Source organism: Talpa occidentalis, unplaced genomic scaffold (genome assembly GCF_014898055.3).
Source record: "Talpa occidentalis isolate TD23 unplaced genomic scaffold, MPIMG_talOcc4v2.1 talOcc4.7, whole genome shotgun sequence".
In the NCBI taxonomy this organism is placed as follows: domain Eukaryota; kingdom Metazoa; phylum Chordata; class Mammalia; order Eulipotyphla; family Talpidae; genus Talpa; species Talpa occidentalis.
Window position 1 is genome coordinate 116,430,030 of NW_023605083.1, and position 20,403 is coordinate 116,450,432.

At 45.6% G+C, this 20,403-nt stretch overlaps 1 protein-coding gene across 2 annotated transcripts in view; it reads left to right on the plus strand.

The window, feature by feature from the left end:
* The window catches only part of TTLL6 (tubulin tyrosine ligase like 6), a 35,359-nt gene extending 19,031 nt beyond the window's left edge, over positions 1-16,328 (plus strand). For both annotated transcript variants that reach the window (XM_037494007.2, XM_054688934.1), the window contains 6 exons: positions 1,762-1,950; positions 2,794-2,968; positions 3,915-4,181; positions 10,006-10,375; positions 10,824-11,092; positions 14,672-16,328. In XM_037494007.2, coding sequence (XP_037349904.1) covers positions 1,762-1,950; positions 2,794-2,968; positions 3,915-4,181; positions 10,006-10,375; positions 10,824-11,092 — 1,270 coding nt within the window. In that variant the 3' untranslated portion in view covers positions 14,672-16,328. The remainder of the gene's footprint in view (positions 1-1,761; positions 1,951-2,793; positions 2,969-3,914; positions 4,182-10,005; positions 10,376-10,823; positions 11,093-14,671) is intronic.
* Positions 16,329-20,403: the final 4,075 nt, after the last annotated feature.

The following is a 20,403-nucleotide window of genomic DNA, read 5'->3' on the forward strand; positions in this document are numbered from 1 at the left end:
TTCTGCCCATGGAATGGAGGTAATGCTTTATCAGGGTATTGGGGGAATCAAGTGAGATCATGCATTTAAAAGGCTTATCATTGTACCTGATGCCATAATTTGTGTTCATGGCTATTTAAATATCTTGCATGGAGTTGGTGGGGAAGGGGGAGTTAGTTCTAATGAATGATAATCCTATGTGGAAAATTCATTTATTTTTGTACATTGTGACAGTTTGAGACAGTTTGACTGTGAATATTCCTATTTTCCCCCAAATAGGAGATTGTTATAGGCAACTGTGTATAATGGATATGAGTTTTTATTTATTTTTTTTAATAGTTTATTTTTTATTTATTTATTTTTTTTTTTATAGAGGCATGTTTTATTTATTTATTTTGTTTGTTTGTTTGTTTTGTCTATACATGCACTGGGTACAGTCAGAAGCGCGGGAGGGTGAGAGAATTCACCAGAGCCAGAGCGGGGAGCAGAGCAGGCAGAAGGACCGAAGTACACTGCTGAGGGGAGCAGCGGGCGGCAGGAGAGGTCTGCGCGCCATGTGGGATCCTTCGCCGGTGGCCGGGAAGCAGCCGGGGATCGAACCGGCGCCGCAGAGGCTGCGGGCAGCTTCGCAACCCAGCGCTCAACCGCTGCGCCACTGGGGAGGCCCCAAGGATATGAGTTTTTAAATATCACATGGAGATTAAGGAGTTGCCAATATAAAAAGTAAAACCATCACTTTATTTTTACAAGAAACCAAAGATTTGTCTGTCTTACCCCGTCAGATCAGTGTGCTGGCAGGAGAGACTGCTTCCCGGAGGGGCGGCATTTACCCTTCAACAGGGCTTGTTCTGCCGGGTATTCTGCTGTCTGAAGCCTGAGGATGGTCACAGAGAAGCCTTTGTTGTCTTTCGAACCCACTAGGTCCCCCACCCTGCCCCAGCTCTCCACCATGGGCTGAGCCAGCCTGATCCTTTGGGAACGAGCTTCTAGAACTGGGGTGATGGCATCCATGTTGGGATGCGCACTGTTCTCCCTGTGAGGAGGACAATAGGCAGGTAGCATGAGGGTTATAGGACCCTATTGTTAGAGCCAAGCCTGAGCAAGACACTGCAAAGGGAACTGACTTGCCCCAGGTCACCCTGCTATTAGGTGGCATGTCTGGCCCCAGAGCCCAGTTGGTGCGTGTCTGGGAGCCCGGGGCCTGCTGCTGCTCTGTGCAGCCCAGGGGCAGCAGGGGCTTCCTCTGACCGGGCCTCCTGTCTTGACTTGGCCTGGGGTATCTCAGCAGCTCCTGGTTTCCCTGCTGTAAGGGGGCTTTCCATTCCTTCCTCCCTGACCTCCACCTCCCCAGGGGGCTGTGAGGAAGAATGAGATCATCACAGCTCATAAAAGCTCATCAAGCTCAGCCTAGAAACTCTCAAGTTTAGCAAAACACAGGCTTGCCGGTTCTCCAGAGAAGGGTAATAATGGCTGTGAATGGGAAAGTGGCGACAGTGTGCCTTCTCAGAACTGAGCTGAGGGGTTTTACTTGTGTCAGGGGAGAATTTGGTGAGCCGTCAGAAGACTGTTCTAAGCAGCTCTTAGTGCAGCTTGACACTGGCCTTCCCCGGAGGTCCAGACTCTCCTTTCAAGAAAATGTTCACACGTTTATTTAGTCAATGCTGGCGGGCCACCCTGGTGTGCCAGGCCTCTGTCTAGCCCCAGATGACACTGGGCTTGTCCACAGCCCCTCCAAGCTTGTCCCAAGAAAGCCCAGCAGCAGCCCTGTGTTCTGTTCCACAGGATTGAGGAAGTCAAGGGCTTCCAGGCCGTGCGGGTAGAGAAGACCGAGAAGTATGAGAAGGAACACTGTGGGGGGTTCCGCCTGATTTATCCCAGTCTGATCTCCGACAAGTATCAGAAGTTCTTCCAAGACAACAACTCCCTCTTCCAGAATACTGTTGCTTCCAGGGCTCGGGAACTGTATGCCAGGTAAGAAGGCTCTGGGGGTGGGGGAGCACCTTGGGGGTGGGAGGGGCAAGGTGGGCTGGTGTTGAGGGGATTAAGCTTAACTTGATGGGCAGCAGGCCTGGGGTGGCAGGGAGGGCTATGAGCTTCAGGCCCCAAACTTGAAGTTGCCAGGGCCTCCCAAGGACCTGAAATCATAAATTCCCCCGGGTGAGGTGTTGTTGGGTAGCTGAGTGGCTGTTTCTAGATGCTCACCTTGAGACAGCCACCCCCACGGTAGAATGCCCAGCCCCTCCGAGCTGCCTTGTGGCTTCAAGCAGGTATAAAATCTGAGAGCTGGAAGAGACTCATTCCATCGAGTCCAGTCCCCACCCACCACCTCATTTTAAGGAAGGGGTGGTCAGAGAGAGAAAGGCTTCTACAGATGATGATGACGGAAGAGGGACTAGAACCCCTATCTCCTGACACCTGGGGCTATATTATTTCTATTACATTGTCAACTAGAGAGGCCCAGCATATGAAGTGCTCTGAGATGGGAGCTGCTAAGTTTCCCCTCCTACCCAGACCTGCCTTGTATGGAATCTGGCCCACTGGGAAGTGGGGGGTGAGTGAGGGGATGTGGACTAGGGTGTTGCCCCTTTACTGCATGTCTCTCCTTGGATGCTGGTCCCCAGATTGGGAATGATAGGAGTGGGGGGACCACCCTCTCTTCCACATCCTGTTCTGTGACGTGCAATCATCTGTGCAGACCGCTCTTTTGGGGGGAAATGGAGCATTGGTCCTCTGCCCAGTCCTGTGCACCCCTTTAGGAGAATGTCCACACACACAGCCCATCCCTGTGTGACACTTACTGTTCTTCACTGGCAGGCAACTGATCCAGGAGCTGAGACTCAAACAGGAGAAAAAATCCTTCCAAATGAAAGAGAAGAAGGTAGAGATGCAGGGGGAGTCCGTGGGCGAACAGTCGAGAGGGAAGAGTACGAGGAGCTGGAGACAGAAGCAACGGCAGAAATACAAGACCATCACCCACAGCTCCAAACAAGTAAACTCGGATGGGAGGGGAGCTCGCATGCCCGGCACCCTTCCCCAGCTGGGGCCAATCCGTGGGGGGGTGCTGAGGAGACCACTACTCAGAGCCCAGACACACTGAAGGAATGGGGCTGCATGGAGGGCTGGCCACAGGAGGGGAGCCCGGAAGTCATGAGAAGCCCTGCGTCCTTCTGAGGATCCCCCCATCCAGGCAGAGAAGACTCTCTGGTCTGGCCTTGCCACCTGCAGTAGGAGCAGAAGCAGCTGGGAGGCTGAGCAGAATCCCCATTTAGGGAGCAGGCTTCAGCACATGTACTCATGGTCCCCAACTCCAGCTTGGGTTGGAACATGACCCCCTCAGCAGGCCAGGGGCACAGCTAACACAGGAGGTACAGGGAAGAGCTGGGGGTGGGGGCAGGGGAGACAGACATTACGTGGGAAGTCTGATCGCAGTGGGTCCTTCCATACCGCTCTCTGCTCACAGCGTGGGCCTGCTCTGGCTGTGGGCCGGCTGCCCAGAGGCCTCTCATCTGAATCTTTGGAGTCCCTCTTCTCTGCCTACCTCTGTCTTCCAGCTCAGTGGAAAGATTCAGTTGACTTCTCAGATCATCTCTTTATTCTCAAAAGCTCACCTAAAAGGACAGTATTAGAGCAAATTGTTTATATATATGTGTGTGTAGGGCATTAGACCCCTTGAGAATCTGAAAAAGCTATGGAATCTCTTGCCATAAAGTACATAAAGATACAATTGTAAAACTGCAATTTAAAGTGACTCAAAGACCCCATGAAGCCATCCACAAGCCTTCTAGGAGTACTGAATCCCAGGTTAAGAGCCCCAAGTTAGAGACTGATACCTATCACTTTCCTTCTCTTCTCCTTTGCACCTATCTTTGGGTGCAGATGAATCTGGAAGTGGACAGAGCTGGGTTCCCACAGAATGTGTGTTTGGTTTTCTCCAGCCAATGACATTAGTGACCTACACACCTGAATTGTGCTTGAAAGTCAAAGACATAAAGAAAGACGACAGCAGCTTCAACCAGGAGGCCCTGAGGAGGAAGACTGCCTCTGATCCCCACAAACTCTCATCCGTGAGGCAGTACAAATCTGTACCTGACCTGAGGAACTCAAGCCTTCTCAGTGGCTCTGAGCTGGAGCCCAGTAATCCCAACTCCAGAATCAGGGGGGCCAGTTCTACTTCTGCAGTGAACCTCTTCACCCGCACTATGGTGAGTGAGCTCCACCTCCCGAGAGGGCGGAAATGGGAGGGAATGGTGGGTTTCTTGTTTCTGGTCCCTTCTCCACACCTGATATACCACTGCCCTTTGAGGAAGCCACTTAACCTCCCTGGGCCTCCTCTTCCTCATCTGTGAAGCCCACGTTGTGGAATGGCACACACACTTGCTAGGCAGGTAGCAAAGGGGGATTGTTGAATGGTGCAGAACTTTGTCTTGCAAGATGAAAACGTTTCAGAGATATGTTTCACAACACATGCATGTAGTTAAGGTGTTAGGACTGTACACTTCAAAATAGTTAAGATGGTAAATTTTATGTTGGGTGTTATCACAATTTTAAAAAGAGAGAGGAGTATCCTTTAGGGATCTGGCTACCTCTGTTGGGATTCTGGAGTCTCCTTTTATTATATACAGGCTTCCATTTAGTCCTTCTAGTCTCCTTGAGTTTCCCCATCTTATAAAATGGAGTTTTAATAGTAGTCCCTTCCAGTGGGTTACTGTGAGGATTAAATGAAAGGATATCCCAAAATGTGTGGGGTCTGGTGTCTAGGAGGTACATGGCACACAGGACTCGGGAAGCATTAGCTAGTATTTTAATATTACCACCAGTTTGTAAGATTGTCTTTGTTTCTCATTAATCTAAGATAATTAAAATGATGCTGGTCCTTTAAAGAGGTCACAAAGGGGGCCTCCCTGGTGGCACAAGGGGTTAAGTCTCAGCATTATGAAGCTATCCGCAGCCACTTCAGCACTACTTCGATCCCCCCCCCACCCCCAGGGAACTGACCCACATGGTGCAGCAGACCTCTCCTGTCTCACCCGCTGCTCCCCTCAGCAGTGTATTTCAGTCAATCTACCTGTTCTCCCCATTATGTCTCTGGTGAATCTTCTCACCACCCTGCCCCTCTGGCCTACACCCCAGCTCTCGTATGCATAAATAAATAAAAATAAAATCTTTTAAAAACAAAATAAAGAGGCTACAAAATAAGGCAGTGACATTTTATTATTATTTCTCTTTTTTTTGATTTCCACTGCAGAGGGTTGAGTTAATCAAAAATACTTGGTTCATTCAAGACCTTTGCTTATTTTATTTATTTACTTTTCCCTTTTTTCTCTGTACTTTCCTCCCTTTCTCCTATCCATCATTTGAGATTATGTTGCCTTGCAAAGCAGGGATTTAAAAAAAACCATACATTTAAATGTAAGTAAAATTTAAGTAAGTGTGATTGGTTTATATATCGCATTCTATGTCCTGCTTGTTTTCCTCTTGAACCCTATTTTTCCTTTCTTTGCCCTTTTTGAGACTAAATTTACATGCTTCGTGGTTGGGCACTCGGTTGCAAAGCTGCCTGCAGCCTCTGCAGCGCTGGTTCGATCCCCGGCTGCCGGGTGAGGGTCCCATGTGGCGCGCAGACCTCTCCTGCTGCCCCACTGCTCCCCTCAGCAGTGTACATCATCAGTCTGCCTGCTCTGCTCTCCACTCTGACTCTGGTGAATTCTCTCACCTTCCTGCGCTTCTGACTGTACCCAGTGCTTGTATAAATAAATAAATAAATCTTTTTAAAAAATAAATTTACATGCTTCAAAATGCTCAAATCTTAACTGTGCACTTCTGAGAAATAAATACATACCTGTGACCATATACCTATCAGAATATAGAACTTTCTGTTACTTCCACAGAGTTCCCTCCAGTTGCTTACCTCATCCCTCCCTGAGGCATCCACTATGCAGACTCTTGACCTTTTTATCTTAGATTAGCTTTGTTTATTCTAGAATTTAAAAATAAATGGAATAATGTGGTAGTATCCTTTTGTGTCTGGCTTCTTTAGCTCTGTATTGTATCTGTGAGATTCATCCATGTTGTTGTATATGTCCACAGTTTGTTCTTCCTTATTGCTGAATTGTATCCCATCATATAAATATACTACATTTTACCATCCTCCTGGTTGTTTGGGTTGTTCCCAGTTTTTTATTTTTGCTGTTGTCATGAAAGCTGCTATGAATATTCTTGTACAAGTCTTTTTGTGGACATCTGTTTTCATTTCTCTTGGATAACTATCTGAGGGAAGGATTACTATGTCAAAGGGTTGGTCTACATATAACTTTATAAGAAACTCCAGAATCTATATTCAAAATGAAAATATCTCTGTACATTTCAGCCAACAATGTATAAGAGTTCCAGGTGCTTCATTTTTGTCAACATTTGGTATTATCTGTCTTTTAAATTTTAGTCACTCTAATGGATATTTTGTGATATCACATTGTACTTTTAATTTACATTTAATTCCCTAATGGTTAATAATGTTTAGAATTTTGTAAAGTGCTTATTGGTTTCTCATATATCTTTGTCTGTGGAGAGTCTATGCAAGTTTTTACCTCTCTCCTTTTTTTAACTAGGATTGTCTTTATACTATTGAGTTACAAGAATTCTTAAATATTCTAGAAACTTGCCTATTCTTTTTATTAATTGTGTCTTTGGTGAAAAATTTTAATTTTGATGAAGTTTATACATTTTTTTTCATGCTTATCCTAACTAGTAAATTTTCCTGTGTCCTAACTAGTAAATTTTCATGTACACCCAGGTCACAAAGATCTTCCCCAGGGTTTTTTTCCCTAAAAAGTTTAATTATAGGTTCATGATTCATTTCAAATTAATTTTTGAGAATGCTAGGTAATGTTTGTTTTTCTCATATCTAATTCCAACACTGTTTATTGAAAACACTTTCCTTTCTCATTAGATTGCTTTGGTGCATTGGTTGAAAATTGATTCACCATACAAAAGCGGATCTTTTCTGCATTTTATTCTTTTCCTGTGATTTTTTTTTTTTGCCTATCCTTAACGCCAGTACCACACTGTCTTGATTACTGTAGTTAACGTAGAAAGTTCTGAAATCAGATAGTATAAGCCCTCCAGTTTTGTTCTTCTTTTTCAAGACTATTTTGTCTTTTCTAGGTTCTTCATATTTCCATATAAATTTTAGAACTGGGCCTCCCCGGTGGCATAGCAGTTGAGCGCTGGCTTGTGAAGCTGCCCGCAGCCTCTGCAGCGCCGGTTCAATCCCCGGCTGCTCCCAGGCCACCGGAGGAGGGTCCCACATGGTGCGCAGACCTCTCCTGCCACCCGCTGCTCCCCTCAGCAGTGTATTTCGGTCCTTCTGCCTGCTCTGCTCCCCACTCTGGCTCTGGTGAATTCTCTCACCCTCCCTCGCTTCTGCCTGTACCCAGTGCTTGTATAAATAAATCTTTAAAAAAAATGAAATTAAAAAAAAATTTAAAAAAATAAATAAATTCATGTTTTTAAAAAATAAATAAATAAATAAATTTTAGAACTAATTTTCAACTTACAAAAAAGGCATGGTGGGATTATGATAGTTATTGCAGTGAATCTGTGGCAAATTTTGAGGTGAATGAATGGGTTTAATAATAATGAAACTTCCAATCCATGAACATGGTTTGTATGTCCATTAATTTAGGTCTTTAATTTCTCTCAATTAAGTTTTGTAATTTTCAATGTAGAGATTTTGCACATCTTTTGTTAAATTTATTCCTGAGTATTTTTTCTTTGACAATATTGCAAATAGTATTATTTATTTAAATTTCAGTTTACAGTTGTTTGATGTTATATTTAGAAATAGTAGTTTCTTTCTATATTATATTGAGTGCTGACACTTAAATTTCTCATGAATTCTAGTGAGATTTTTGTTTTTTTAAAAATTTTCATCATAAACAATTATGCCCTCTTCAAATAAAGACATTTTCCCATTACACTTAAAGACCTCTCTTATTGGCAGACATCAGTAGATCTTTTTTGTTTAGTGTCCTTGCTTTCTTGCAGTGTCTCTTGTCCTTTCTTTGACCTTTTATATATATATTTCTCAAGCATATTATATATATATATTTAAAGATTTATTTTTATTTATTTATTCATACAAGAACTGGGATAGAGGTCAGAGGTGCTGTGTGTGTGTGCGTGTGTGTGCGTGCGTGTGTGTGTGTGTGTGTGTGTGTGTGTGTGTGAAAGAGGGTTCACCAGGGACAGAGTGGGGAGCAGAGCAGGTGGATCTACTGAAATGCACTGCTGAGGGGAGCAGCGGGCCAGACAGGAGAGGTCTGCTGTGCCATGTGGGATCGAACTCAGGCTACAGTGGCTGCCAAATTGCCTGGCAGCTCTGAGACTTTAACCCCCTAGCCACTAGGGAGTCCCCCTTTCTCTGACTTTTAATGTGAATGTTTATCCCATTTTCACTTATTATTAGCATGCTTGAATTTGGGGCTGAAATTTTGTCATTTTCTATTTACTTTTTCTGTGTTTTTTCCCCTTGTGTTCTTCACTTTCTCTCTTTTTTTTTGGGTTAATTGAAAAATTGAATATTAATTTTAATTCCTCTCTAACTTTTTAGTTGTAAATTTTTGTAAAAGTAGTTAGTTTTTCTGGGGGTTGCAATAGGTGTCTTCAGCCTGTCAGAATCTTAGAGGTAATGCAGACTTAATTTTAATATGGGAAATTGATTTCCTTTATTGTACTAATGAACACTGTAAGTCCCACAATATAATGTTATAAATTTCACTTTAAACAGCTATAGTACTTAAAATAATTGGGAAGAATGTTTTTAACGTGTGTTTATACACACACATATAATTACCTTCTGATGTTATTTCCCTTTAGCCTGTAAAATTTTCTTAGTATTTATTAAAGTGTGCATCTTTCTGCTGGTGATGAATTTTCTGGTTTTGTTTGTATGAAAATGCTTTTATTTAGCTTTCATTTTGAAAAGTATTTTTGTTGAAACTAGAATTCTGCATTGATTTTTTTCTTTCAGATTTATATTTAAAAAAAAAATATTGTCCCATTGTGTTCTGTTCTTCATTTTCTTTTTTAAGGAAAAGTCAACTGTGTTTATAAGTTTGTCCCCTTTTTGTCCCTGTAGACACATTTTGGCTATAATGTGTCTGAGTATAGTTTTATTTGTATTTATCCTATTTAGGATTCTTGAGCTTACTGGTTTTCTAAATTGATATCTGTCACCAAATTTGAGACATTTATGGCCATTGTTTCTTCAAATATTTTTTCTGCCTTATTTCATTCCTCTCTGTTTCTCTTTCTGCCCCTATGACTATTCCAGGTACCTCATATAAGTAGACTTATGCAATATTTGTATCTGGCTTACTTCACTTAACACAATGTTTTCAAAGTTCATTCATGTTGTAGCATGTATTGGAATTTCCTTTTTTAAGGGTGACTAATATTCTGTTGTATGTGTATGTCACAGTTTTTTTCTATCCATTCATCTGTTGATATACATTTAGGTTGTATCCACCTTTTAGTGAATAATATTGCTGGGAATACTGATGTTTTTAAACAAAGGAGCTATCTAATCACTTATTTAGTATGTATACCCAAGAGCAGAAATCTCAAGTATTTCTAGATGGTTCACCAGAATGACAATACCAACCTATATTCTCATCATCAACAGTGCATGGGGGTCCCTATGCCCTGCATCCCACCAGCACTCACACCCAGTTTTCTAATTTTTGCCAGTCTAATAGTTATAAAATAATTCCTATTTCTCTGATTTCTAATCTCTAGTGTTTAAAAATCTCATGTTTAAAGACCTCTAGAGAAAGCTCTATGGACACTCCTTACCACCTCCTGCATGAATACTTAACCAATTTATGATTGGCAAACCATTTTCACCTAAATCTTTCTTGTTGCTGATAAACTCAGCTCTTAACCTGTTTGTTTTAATTAAGAATGTCACAGAAACGAAGGTATTGCTTTCCACATCTCACTTTCACTCTTTTCACTTTTCTCTTCCAGCCCTTAACCTCAGTAGAAACCTTCCCAGAATCCACCACCCATGTCCCAGACTCCCCTGAGTCTCTGCGGAGCCTGACCACAACCACCAGCTCTGAATGCAGCAGCCCACAGATGTACAGGACGGTCTCCCTCAGGGACAGGCAGAAGCAGTTCTCCCAGCACCACATCCAGGGCAAAATACCAAGACTTTCTTCACCTATAAAATTTCAGCGCTTCTCAGGGAGCCTGAACCCAAACTGGACTTTGCTAAAGAATGACAGGAAGCAGCATCATTTGATGTCAGAGTTTTTCACCAAGATTCAAATGAAGGAGAAGCTGTCCTTGTTCCCAGTTCACTGCAACCCCAAGCAGATGCTGTGTAACCAGCCACGTGAGTGCCAAGAGCTCAGGGGATGGAGGAGCCAGCACAAGCAGTGCTAGTCTTTGGGGACTGTCCAGCCTGTGGGGGAGGAAATGAAGCCCCTGCCCTCAGGGACACTCTAGTCTAATGGTGACATATAGTCCTTGTTCTTAGGCAGCCTCTAGTCTTATTGGAAAGACAAGGAAGATAAAAATAGAATGTTACCTCAAAAGTACTTTCTTGAGCAATTTCCTGTATGTTCAGATGAATCCCAGTCATCTGTGTCTATACCAGTTGGAGGGTAAAATATGAAAGAACAAGAAGGGGGAACTATTTGGCGGGAAGGGCAATGGCTGATTCTGATTCCGATGCTTCAGTCAGTTTCAGGCCAAGGGCCCTATTGGAAGTGGCCTGCAGTGGGGATTTGTGGTGAACCTAGCACCACAGATTGTTAATGCTACTGACTTTGCCTTTCCAGATAACCCCTCCCTGCCTCATGAGAGCTACTTCCGAAATCAAATCTCTGGCAAGAAGAGGCGGCCGCCTGTGTCCTCTCTCCTCCTCTTGCAGAGTTCTCGGAGCCAGGATGTTTCCCTGCGGGACCTGCTGGTGGTGGCCACTCCAGCTCGACTAGGTCCAAGGCCTGGAAGAAGCCATCCAGGTTCTGTGAGGGACCCGTGCACACAGGATCACAAAGTATACGGTCACTGCCTGTTCTCTGACCAAAAGAGATGTGATAGGAACTAGGTAGGTCCGCCTGTATTCCCGAAATGAGCCTGGCACACTGGCAGACGCTAGATATAGATAGAGATATTTGGTTAGGTAGGTGGATAAATGGATTGATAAAAACATACAGTAAGTAGACAATTCAGACTAAATTCAGTCAAAATGCAGCCCCCTGACAGTGTATGTTTCTGCTGTGATGGCTCTGTTCCCACTGTCAAGTGCACTTGACCTCGTTTTCTGCTTATTTCTAGAACTGACACAGTCATAGATGCCAGTCCCAGAAGCAAGATCAGTCACGAGGGATTGATTTCCACACTTTGTGTTTTCATGCTGCGCTAGCATGGCCTAGGTCCAGGTCCCTGGCACCCAAAGCTGGCCCTGTGATGGCACATTACTGAGGGGACAGAATATGGGAGAGGCCTGGGAAGGTCTGGGTACAAAGACCTTTGAGAAGCCTCGATTCCCTGGTGTGGAAGGACCAGGCCAATGGCAAAACTGTCGGAAGCGTAGAGCTTGTGAGGGAAGGTGGTATGAAGAGACTCAGGAGGCCTGGCAGACCTGGTCTTGCATGTAGTATTTGGATGTGCACTGTTTGCCTAGAGAAGAAGGAGAACTCGTCAGTCTCCCTTACCTGCCACCTACATCAATCTGCCCTGACTGCTCATGACCAGGAGCTCGCACACTGCAGGAGGGCATCAACCCAGGGGCATCATTTTGGGTGCTTGTAAAAATGCACATTCCAGGGTCTGCTTCCAGAAGCTTCAATTTAGTAGGTCCTTGTGGGTGGGCTGGGAATTGGTATGCTCAGAATCTCCTCTAGGTGATTTTTTAAAAAGATTTATTTAGTTATGCATATAAGAATTGGGGTACAGGCCAGAGGTGTGTGTGTGGGGGGCTGGAGGTGAGAGGATTCCCCACAGACAGAGTAGGGAACAGAACAGGCAGACTGACTGAAATACACTGCTGAGGGGGAGCAGCCTGCGAAACAGGAGAGGTCTCTGCGCCATGTAGGTTGCTCCCTGGCTGGGGATCAAACCCATGCTGCAGTGGCAGGTGATAGCTTGATAATGCTGTCTTTAACCCCTGCGCCACCAGGGGTTATTTTTTAGTAAAGTCCAGCTTGGGTTCAGACTCCCTGAGAAGCGCTGGGATTATAGGCAGAGAAATTTTCAATACTTCCTCCAAGATGAGAAAGATAAGTTACTCATCAAGTTAGATAATTCTTTAGGAGAGACTAATTTCCTTGCCTGTAATTCCTAAGCACAGTTTGCATGTGGAATCTTCTTCTATAGACATGTAGTACCCTAGTGGGTGATGGCTACAGGCACTGATACATTGTTTATGAATATTAATGATGGTAATAGTTAACCTTTTGTGGTAGCTTACTATATCTTGCAGATGTTTCAATGTAATACTTTTAATATTATTTAATATGAATTTTAATATTACTTATTATTTAATCTTTATCTAATTTAATTCTAATCATAACTGTGCACTTTAGATAATAAAAAAAAAACCCTAACACTCAAAGAACTTAATGCAAAACATGCAGAAGATCCCACAGCTTTTAAGTGACACGGCAAAGATATGAGTCAAATGCTTCTGATTCCTAAGCCCGCCTAAAGCCGCAAGTTAGAACCAAGGGCGTAATTAATGGTTCTTCAGTGGGGGCCTCCCTGGTGGAGCAAGGGGTTAAGATGCAACCTATGAAGCTATCCACAGCGACTGCAGTAGGAGTTTGATTCCAGCCAGCTAGGGAGCTACCACACGGCGCAGCAGACCTCTCCTGACTCGCCTGCTGCTCCCCTCAGCAGTGTTCTTTGGTCAGTCTGCCTGTTCTGTTCCCCACTCTGTCTCTGGTGAATCCTCTCACCCCCTGCACCTCTGGCCTGTACCCCAGCTCTGGTATGTATAAATAAATAAATCTTTTTAAAAAATGGTTCTTCAGTAAGGTATTTCTGCATGGAGCAGAGACGGCCAAGACCAAGCAGCCTCCTAGATACCGTGTGGTATCATCAGACCTCAGAGTTGCCCTCTGCTTTTAAGTCATATAATGGCTTCTAAAAATGTCTCTCCAGGGCCTCCCCTGGTGGCACAACGGTTGAGCACTGGGCTGCGAAGCTGCCTGCAGCCTTTGCAGCACAGGTTCGATCCCCGGCCACCGGCAAGGGTCCCACATGGCGTGCAGACCTCTCCTGCTGTGCCCACTGCTCCCCTCAGCAGTGTACTTCAGTCCTTCTGCCTGTTCTGTTCCCCGCTCTGGCTCTGGTGAATTCTCTCACCCTCCTGCGCTTCTGACTGTACCCAGTGCTTGTGTAAATAAATAAATCTTTTAAAAAATTTATTTAAAAGAAATAAAAAAAATAGAAGTTGGAAGAAGTATCATTTTAAAAAAAAATAAAAAATAAATAAAAATGTCTCTCCAAACCAATCAGACCACAAAGGACTGACACATAGACGGCAAACTTGCAAAAGTCTAATTATATATAGCAGAATGTCCCTCTATCAACACACTGATTTATAAATGGAGCAGGGTAGGGTGTGATAATGGGGCGTCTGTATAATAAATAATGGTTGAATGAGAGAAAGAAAGAGTGGAGCAGAGGTCCAAATGATGGATCATTTGCTTGACAAATATAATACTAACACCTTACACACATCAAGTTTATGTGCCATATCTATCTCATATAATGCTCAGTTCAATGCTTCAAGGCTGGTGAGGCAGACTTTATCACCTTGTCCCCAGTTTGCAAATGAGAGTTAGATTTGGGGCAATAAGTGGCTTGCTCAGACTCCCACATGTGATGAGCATTGGACAAATAGTCGGTTGTTTCTTCCTCTGCACCTTTCTGCCCCAAACTTAGCACTTGTCCTGACCCATGGGAGGAGAAGGGCCTGACAGATGCCTCCAGTTTTCTGCTTCAATCACTATGGTCCTGTGCCTGTCATTCTTCCTCCAAGTCCACTTGCACAGTGGGTGGGCCACTGAGCTCAAGGTTACAGATCCATCAACAGTTGCATTTTAGGGGAGAAACATCCATTTGTGGGATTTTAAAGATGATTGAAGGGCTTGTTAAAGCAATGTACCTGGAACCTTATTGAATCCACAGTAGCTATGATTGGGGTAATGACGATGATGATGTTGCAGTGATGGTGATCAGCCCAGCTTGGGCTGGGCCAAGACACCCTTGCTTTTGGTCCACTAAAAGCTTTGCATACATTATTTCAACCCTCTATGTGGCGAGTATCATTGTTATTCTTTTTTTTTTTTTAATGAGGAAAACAAGGCTTAGGTAATAAATAATTTTGCCCCAGAGACCGGGAATGAAAACTCCTAAGCCTGAACCCTTAATCACTAACATGTATCACCTCCAGCCAGTCATCCTGGCTGCTCTGAGTTTTCCATATCAGTTGGTTCAGGGCTCGAGCAGGAAGATGTGTGGTGTGTCGATAATGAGTTTCTGATGGTTGTGGATGTGAATCAGCTGAGCAGTGTCTGAACCACTAGATAGGAATGGTGATGATGTGCTAACTGACTTGAATGTTCCAGAGACCATTTTAAAAGAAAACCTAACAAAAGTGTTTTTTTTTTTTCCCCAGAACCAGACTGGATCTCTGCTATTTTTTCCCCTTTCCATCTCTCACTCCCAGGAAATGATTTGGCTCTTCCTACAGAGTCTACAGTGTCCATAGACTCAACTGAAAGTTTTATTTTCTCATCTAGACATCCTGGTCTTATAACCAACTCCCATGAGCACCGCAGAGGCCAGCAGCCACAGCACAGTGCTGTGAGACCATGACTTCTGGGAGTTATTGGTGCTGCCCCAGAACACACCATTTGCCCCAGCCGTGGCATTTCTATGGGTCCCTTATATGGCACCACCATCCAGAACACTCCCTGAGATAGTGCACCAGGAGTGGAGGAGTGTTTCAGAGGAGGACTCGCAATTTCTGGGATTCCAAGGCCCTCACTCCACCAACAGATTTATGTCAGTTGGTCTTTGACTCCCAAGATAAAAGACAGAGAGAAGGCTAGGGTAATGGGGAACTTTGAGCCTGAGTAAGGAAATTGGGGCCATTGAACTTCACCTGGTAGAGACCAGACATTTTCCCAGCCCGGCTAACTCAGTGCCCAGACATCTCCCCACACCTCCCTTACCAGGCCAACTCAGTCCTGCGGGCGAAGACAAGAGGTGAGACAAGAGCACCCTGCTTGCAGGCATAGCTCCCACTGACCTGCTAAAATGATGCATTTTACCTTCAAGTGTACATTAATAAAATAAGTTGCCATTCTTAATGCTAGGATGAGGAGCCTGATCCAGAATGAGAATGGGAAAGGGAGGTGGGAAAGACACTGCACCTGAGCCCCCACATTAGGAGATCTCTAAATCCTTTGAGATTGTATTTGAAGTCTTTGAAGAACTTCCGTGAATGAATAAGTGTACAGTAAGCCCCAGCCTCCTTGATGGGGTCCTGGAGCCTGAGATGGCCCGTCTGGGGGCACTGTGGTTGTCTCTCTGTCCCGTAACAGGACCTGTCTAGACCCCAGGCATAACATCTCATCTAGTTTGCCAATTAATTCTCCACCCTCTCCAGGACGTGGTCCAAGGACTTTGCCTCTCTTGCTCTTCCTGAGTTAGTTCCCTGGAAAGAGTTTTGCAGGAGTCTGGGGCAGGGGTAGAAGATGGGCAAGGCCTGAAGTGAAGCACCTGCTTCCCAGTGTTGACTCAGCTCTGCCTTATGGACTGCCATTGGAATGAATTTCTGGCATCCAGACTTTCAGGGGATCTGGGGACACTTGCAGCCTATAGTACCTACCCCTCAGGCAAAGGACCTTAATTACCTAAATTCTACTGAATGGAAATTTAGACCCAAGCCATTTGTGTCCTGCCATGAAATGCATACAGGTACACACCTTCATCCTCACCTGGGTCTGATTCCCAAGGCTTCCTGGTATAGGCTATTTAGTAAGTCAAGTCTCAGCTGGATGGCAGGAAGAGGACTTGATTCCCACGGGGCAGACTAGTAAAAGCATAATCATCACCTCAGGCCTCCCCTCCCCCTTCACCAGCCCTTTCCAGATGCCATTCAGAAGATTCAAAATTGTCAAACGTGGGCCAACATCCCCATCATTGCCATAAATTTTAACCTGGTCCAAACAAAGATGTTAGGACGTGCTGAAATGGGGCCACCTGGAAACTTTACATTTCTCCTTACTCTACTAGCCCCAGCCAATCAAGTTTCCTGAGCTAATAAAAAGGAGGTCTTTTGAATTCTTTCTTTCTTTCTTTTTTTTAAGATTTATTTATTTATTTATACAAGCACTGGGTATAGTCAGAAGTGCGTAAGGGTGAGAGAATTCACCAGAGCCAGAGGGTAGAGCGGAGCAGGCAGATTTACTGAAATCCACTGCTGAGGGGAGCAGCGGGCAGCAGGAGAGGTCTGCGCGCCATGTGGGACCCTGGATGATGGCGGGGAATTGAATCGGTGCTGCAGAGGCTGCAGGCAGCTTCGCAGCCCCAGCGCTCAACAGCTGCGCCACCAGGGGAGGCCCTCTTTTTTTTTTTTTTTAAAGATTTGTTTATTTAAGCATACAAGAGCTGGGGTATAGGCCAGGGTTGTGGGGGTGGGTGAGAGAATTCACCAGAGACAGAATGGGGAACAGAATAGGTGGACTGACTGAAATACACTGCTGAGGGGAGCGGCGGGGGAGTCAGGAGAGGTCTGCTGGGCCATGTGAGTCAGCTCCCTGGCTGGAGATGGAACTCATGCTGCAGAGGCTGCTGATAGCTTCACAGTGATAAGACTTAACCCCTTGTGCCACCAGGGAGGCCCCCTATTTGTCTTTCTAAGGAGAGATTTGGTGCCAGTGCCTTTGACACTAAAGACAGGATCAGCTTTGTGGGCCTGCCATCTGTGCAGAACAGGGCCTGCACTTAAAATATCCTGCACTTGATTTAATACTCTGTTGTCATTGAGTTGAAATTCTGACTAATTGTTGAGCAAGGAGCCCTGCATTTTCATTGTGCTTGGGGCCCGCCACAGTAGGTAGCCATGCCGCCTAGAGACCAGAACTCTGGTGTTACCTATTGAGAAGGCAAAATGGCAGCTGCCTTCCCAGCCCCACCCACCTCCTGCCTGTTCACCCAGAGGACTCTCCAAAGCAACTGTCTGCTGAATGCTTGAGGGGGACAAAACATGCTTGTGGAACCCTTGTCCTCGGTGGAATGTGCAGTGGAGTCTGACGGGCCCACAGATAACCAACTGTAAGGGCAGGAAGGATCCGGTGCAGGTTTTCTGATCCAGCAGACCGGGTAAAGGAGGAGTCCTGGAGCCCTCAGTGGCTTTTTCGGCTTTTATTGGGATTGCCAGGTACACGGCAGGCAAGGGTGCTGGGGGGCCGGGAGGCTGGAAGGCCTCCCTGCCCCCAGCAAGTCTTCACTCTATCTGGGCTGTAAAGTCAGGACTGGACACAGTGCAGGTTTTCTGATCCCATGCAGACCGGGTAAAGGAGGAGTCAGAGTCCTCAGTGGTTTTTTGCAGGTTTTTTATTGGGGTTCACCAGGTACATGGCAGGGGGGGGGCTGGGAGGCTGGCAGTCCTCCCAGCCCCCAGCAAATCTTCACTCTATCTGGGTTCTCTGGCCTTCTCTGCTTCTGCTTCGGGCTTCTTCTCTTTTGGCTTCTACTGGCGTCCTGTGACACCACCCTTAAAAGCACAGTCTTAGCCCAGTTGTACCCACTTCAGGTGCCCGCCATCAGGCATGCATTCAGGATCACAGGGTTCCCTCATCTATCCTGATGGCGGGAGGGCAGAAAAGCCTGATACCTTTTACCTTACCCTACATGGGCTCTCTGGCATTCTCTCGCATTCTCTCTGCTCTTCTCATGACTCTGCTTCTCTCTTGGCTTCTCTGCTCCTCTACTTCTTTCTTGGCTTCTGCTGGAGTCCCCACAACACCACCCCTAAAAGCCCAGTCTCAGCCCCGGTGAATCCCATCTACCTATGCCCACACCCCACTCCAGGTGCCGCCATCAGGCATGCATTCGGGACCCCAGGGATCCATCATCTATCCTAGTGGTGGGAGGGCAGAAAAGCCTGATACTTTTTACCTTACCCTACACCAACATAAGTGCCACTGAAAGAGTCGGTGGATGAGAGGAATCGTCCTCACATCCAGCAGGGAGTATTGAGTCTGCTTCATTGGAGGAGGTGAGATTTGAGGTGGCAGGAAAAGACAAGTAGGATTCTAAAACATGAAGATGAAGTATGAGGCTGAGCTGTAGAGGCTGGAAGAATATAAAAACAACGCTGAACATGATCATAAGGCCTATGTCAACTTGGCTGGATCAGGAAGAAAAATTGGGAGATGATGACAGAAAGAGGGTGGCCACAGTGAAGCTTGGTCCCTTAGTCGAGGGCTCGGTGTTAAACTTCTCAGGGTGGTGGGCTTGGTGCAGCGTCTCTCACCAGTGGGCAAGACGGTGTCTTTCCCTGATCTCCTGCTTCTAGCCTAGTGTCACAGGGAGAGGAATTCAGTATATATTTGATAAATGAATGACACTTGTGGGGATCTGTGTGATCCAGGGAAGTGCTTACTTAGTTGAGCGGGCAGTGGGAAACCCCTGAAAGCTTCTTGCACTTAGCCTTAGAAAGATGAATCTGGCAGTAGGCGAAGAATTGCTCATTGGCAAGGGGAGCCCACAAGGATGGCAGAGCAGCTAGGAGGCTCCTCAGAGGGCTCAGGCTTCAAGTCGTTGCAGCCTCCATGGGAATGGCTGGCTGTGGGGAAGCAAGGAAGACAGAGAGGGAGACACTGTAAAGCTGGGGTACGCAGCGAATGAATAGCGGGAGAAGGGAGAGGGAAACACCAGCATGGCTTCAAAAGACAGAATCCCCTGAAAGGAAATAGGAATATTGGGAGAAGGAACTTTTAGGGGATGGATATCTGTTTCAGAAAGCAGGTAGATAAATTCCTGTCCCCAGATACACTTACAACAGCGGCATTAAAGGGAAAGTTTGCTGATGTAAACGTCACTTCCTTGAAGACCTCGGTGTTTAAAGTGGCCATCTTGGACTCGGCAGGATCTCCTGAACCTTAAGCTCAGAACCACCTGGGTAGCTTAAAAGACATGAACCTCCCCTCAATCCCAAGACCAAATTAGTCACTGGGGAAGGGGTTGACCTGTATTGAGAAATCTTCAGTGAATTCTGATGCTCGGCCATGTTGGGAGCCACTTTCCTGACCCACCACACATGGCACAGCCCCTACCCTTTCTTAAACCGGCCTTTAAAGGGCAATTTCAGGGCCTCCCTGGTGGCACAAAGGGTTAAGATGCAACCTATGAAGTAATCTGCAGCCACTGCAGCACAAATTCGATCCCTGGCCAGGGAGCTACCCACATGGTGCAGCAGACTTCTCCTGTCTCGCCCGCTGCTCCCCTCAGCAGTGTATTTCAGTCAATCAGCCTGTTCTGTTCCCCACTTTCTCTGGTGAATCCTCTCACCATCCCCCCCACCTCTGGCTTGTACCCCAGTTCTTGTATGCATAAACAAATAAATCTTAAAATAATAATAATAATGAATAAATAAAGGGCAAATTCAGATGCCAGTTTCCCTTCCACCCTGGCAAGGGGTGTGTTCAGACAGATTGGCAGCTGTTCCAGCCGTGCTCCCCCACTTGCACTGGCTGATTACATGAGCTAAATGTAATTATTCACAACCCTTGTCTTTACAGCTGGCATGTCACTTAGCATAATTACTGCACACAGTGGTATTTCAACTTGAGAAATCTAAAAAAGCAATAAAATGGGTTTTGCAAATTGTTAGGAAAGCAATGAAGACCTTGGAACTGCAATTTACTAAGCACTGCTTTCAATTATTTTGCATTCTAGTCATGACTAAGTTATTAACTGGCAGGCTGGGAAAGTGAGTGGGCAGCGCCTCACGTGGGGGGCACCTTGTGTGTCTTGAGTGTACACTGTCCACTGGGGAGGTGGCAGGAGGGTCCAGGAGCTGCCTTGGGGTGGGAGGGGATTTTGTTCTGAGCCCATCTTTTTTCTATCAGGCCCTTGTCAGTCATGCTTCTGCCATGGGCTCGAACCATGGGCTCCGACTGGTCTAGGTAACCTTCAGCCAGGATCCCACTTCTCCTTTATTCCACAACCTCTAATGTCCCCAGATGGCCTGAGGAAGGAAATGGAGGGAAGCAAAACAAGTTCTTCACAGATCTACGACTGGTGCCTGCTTCCGCGGGCTCTCCATCGTATTTCTTTTCCTGGCTTATTTCCTGATTCCTTTCTGCCCTGGAGTATGTATTCTTGGGCAGTCAT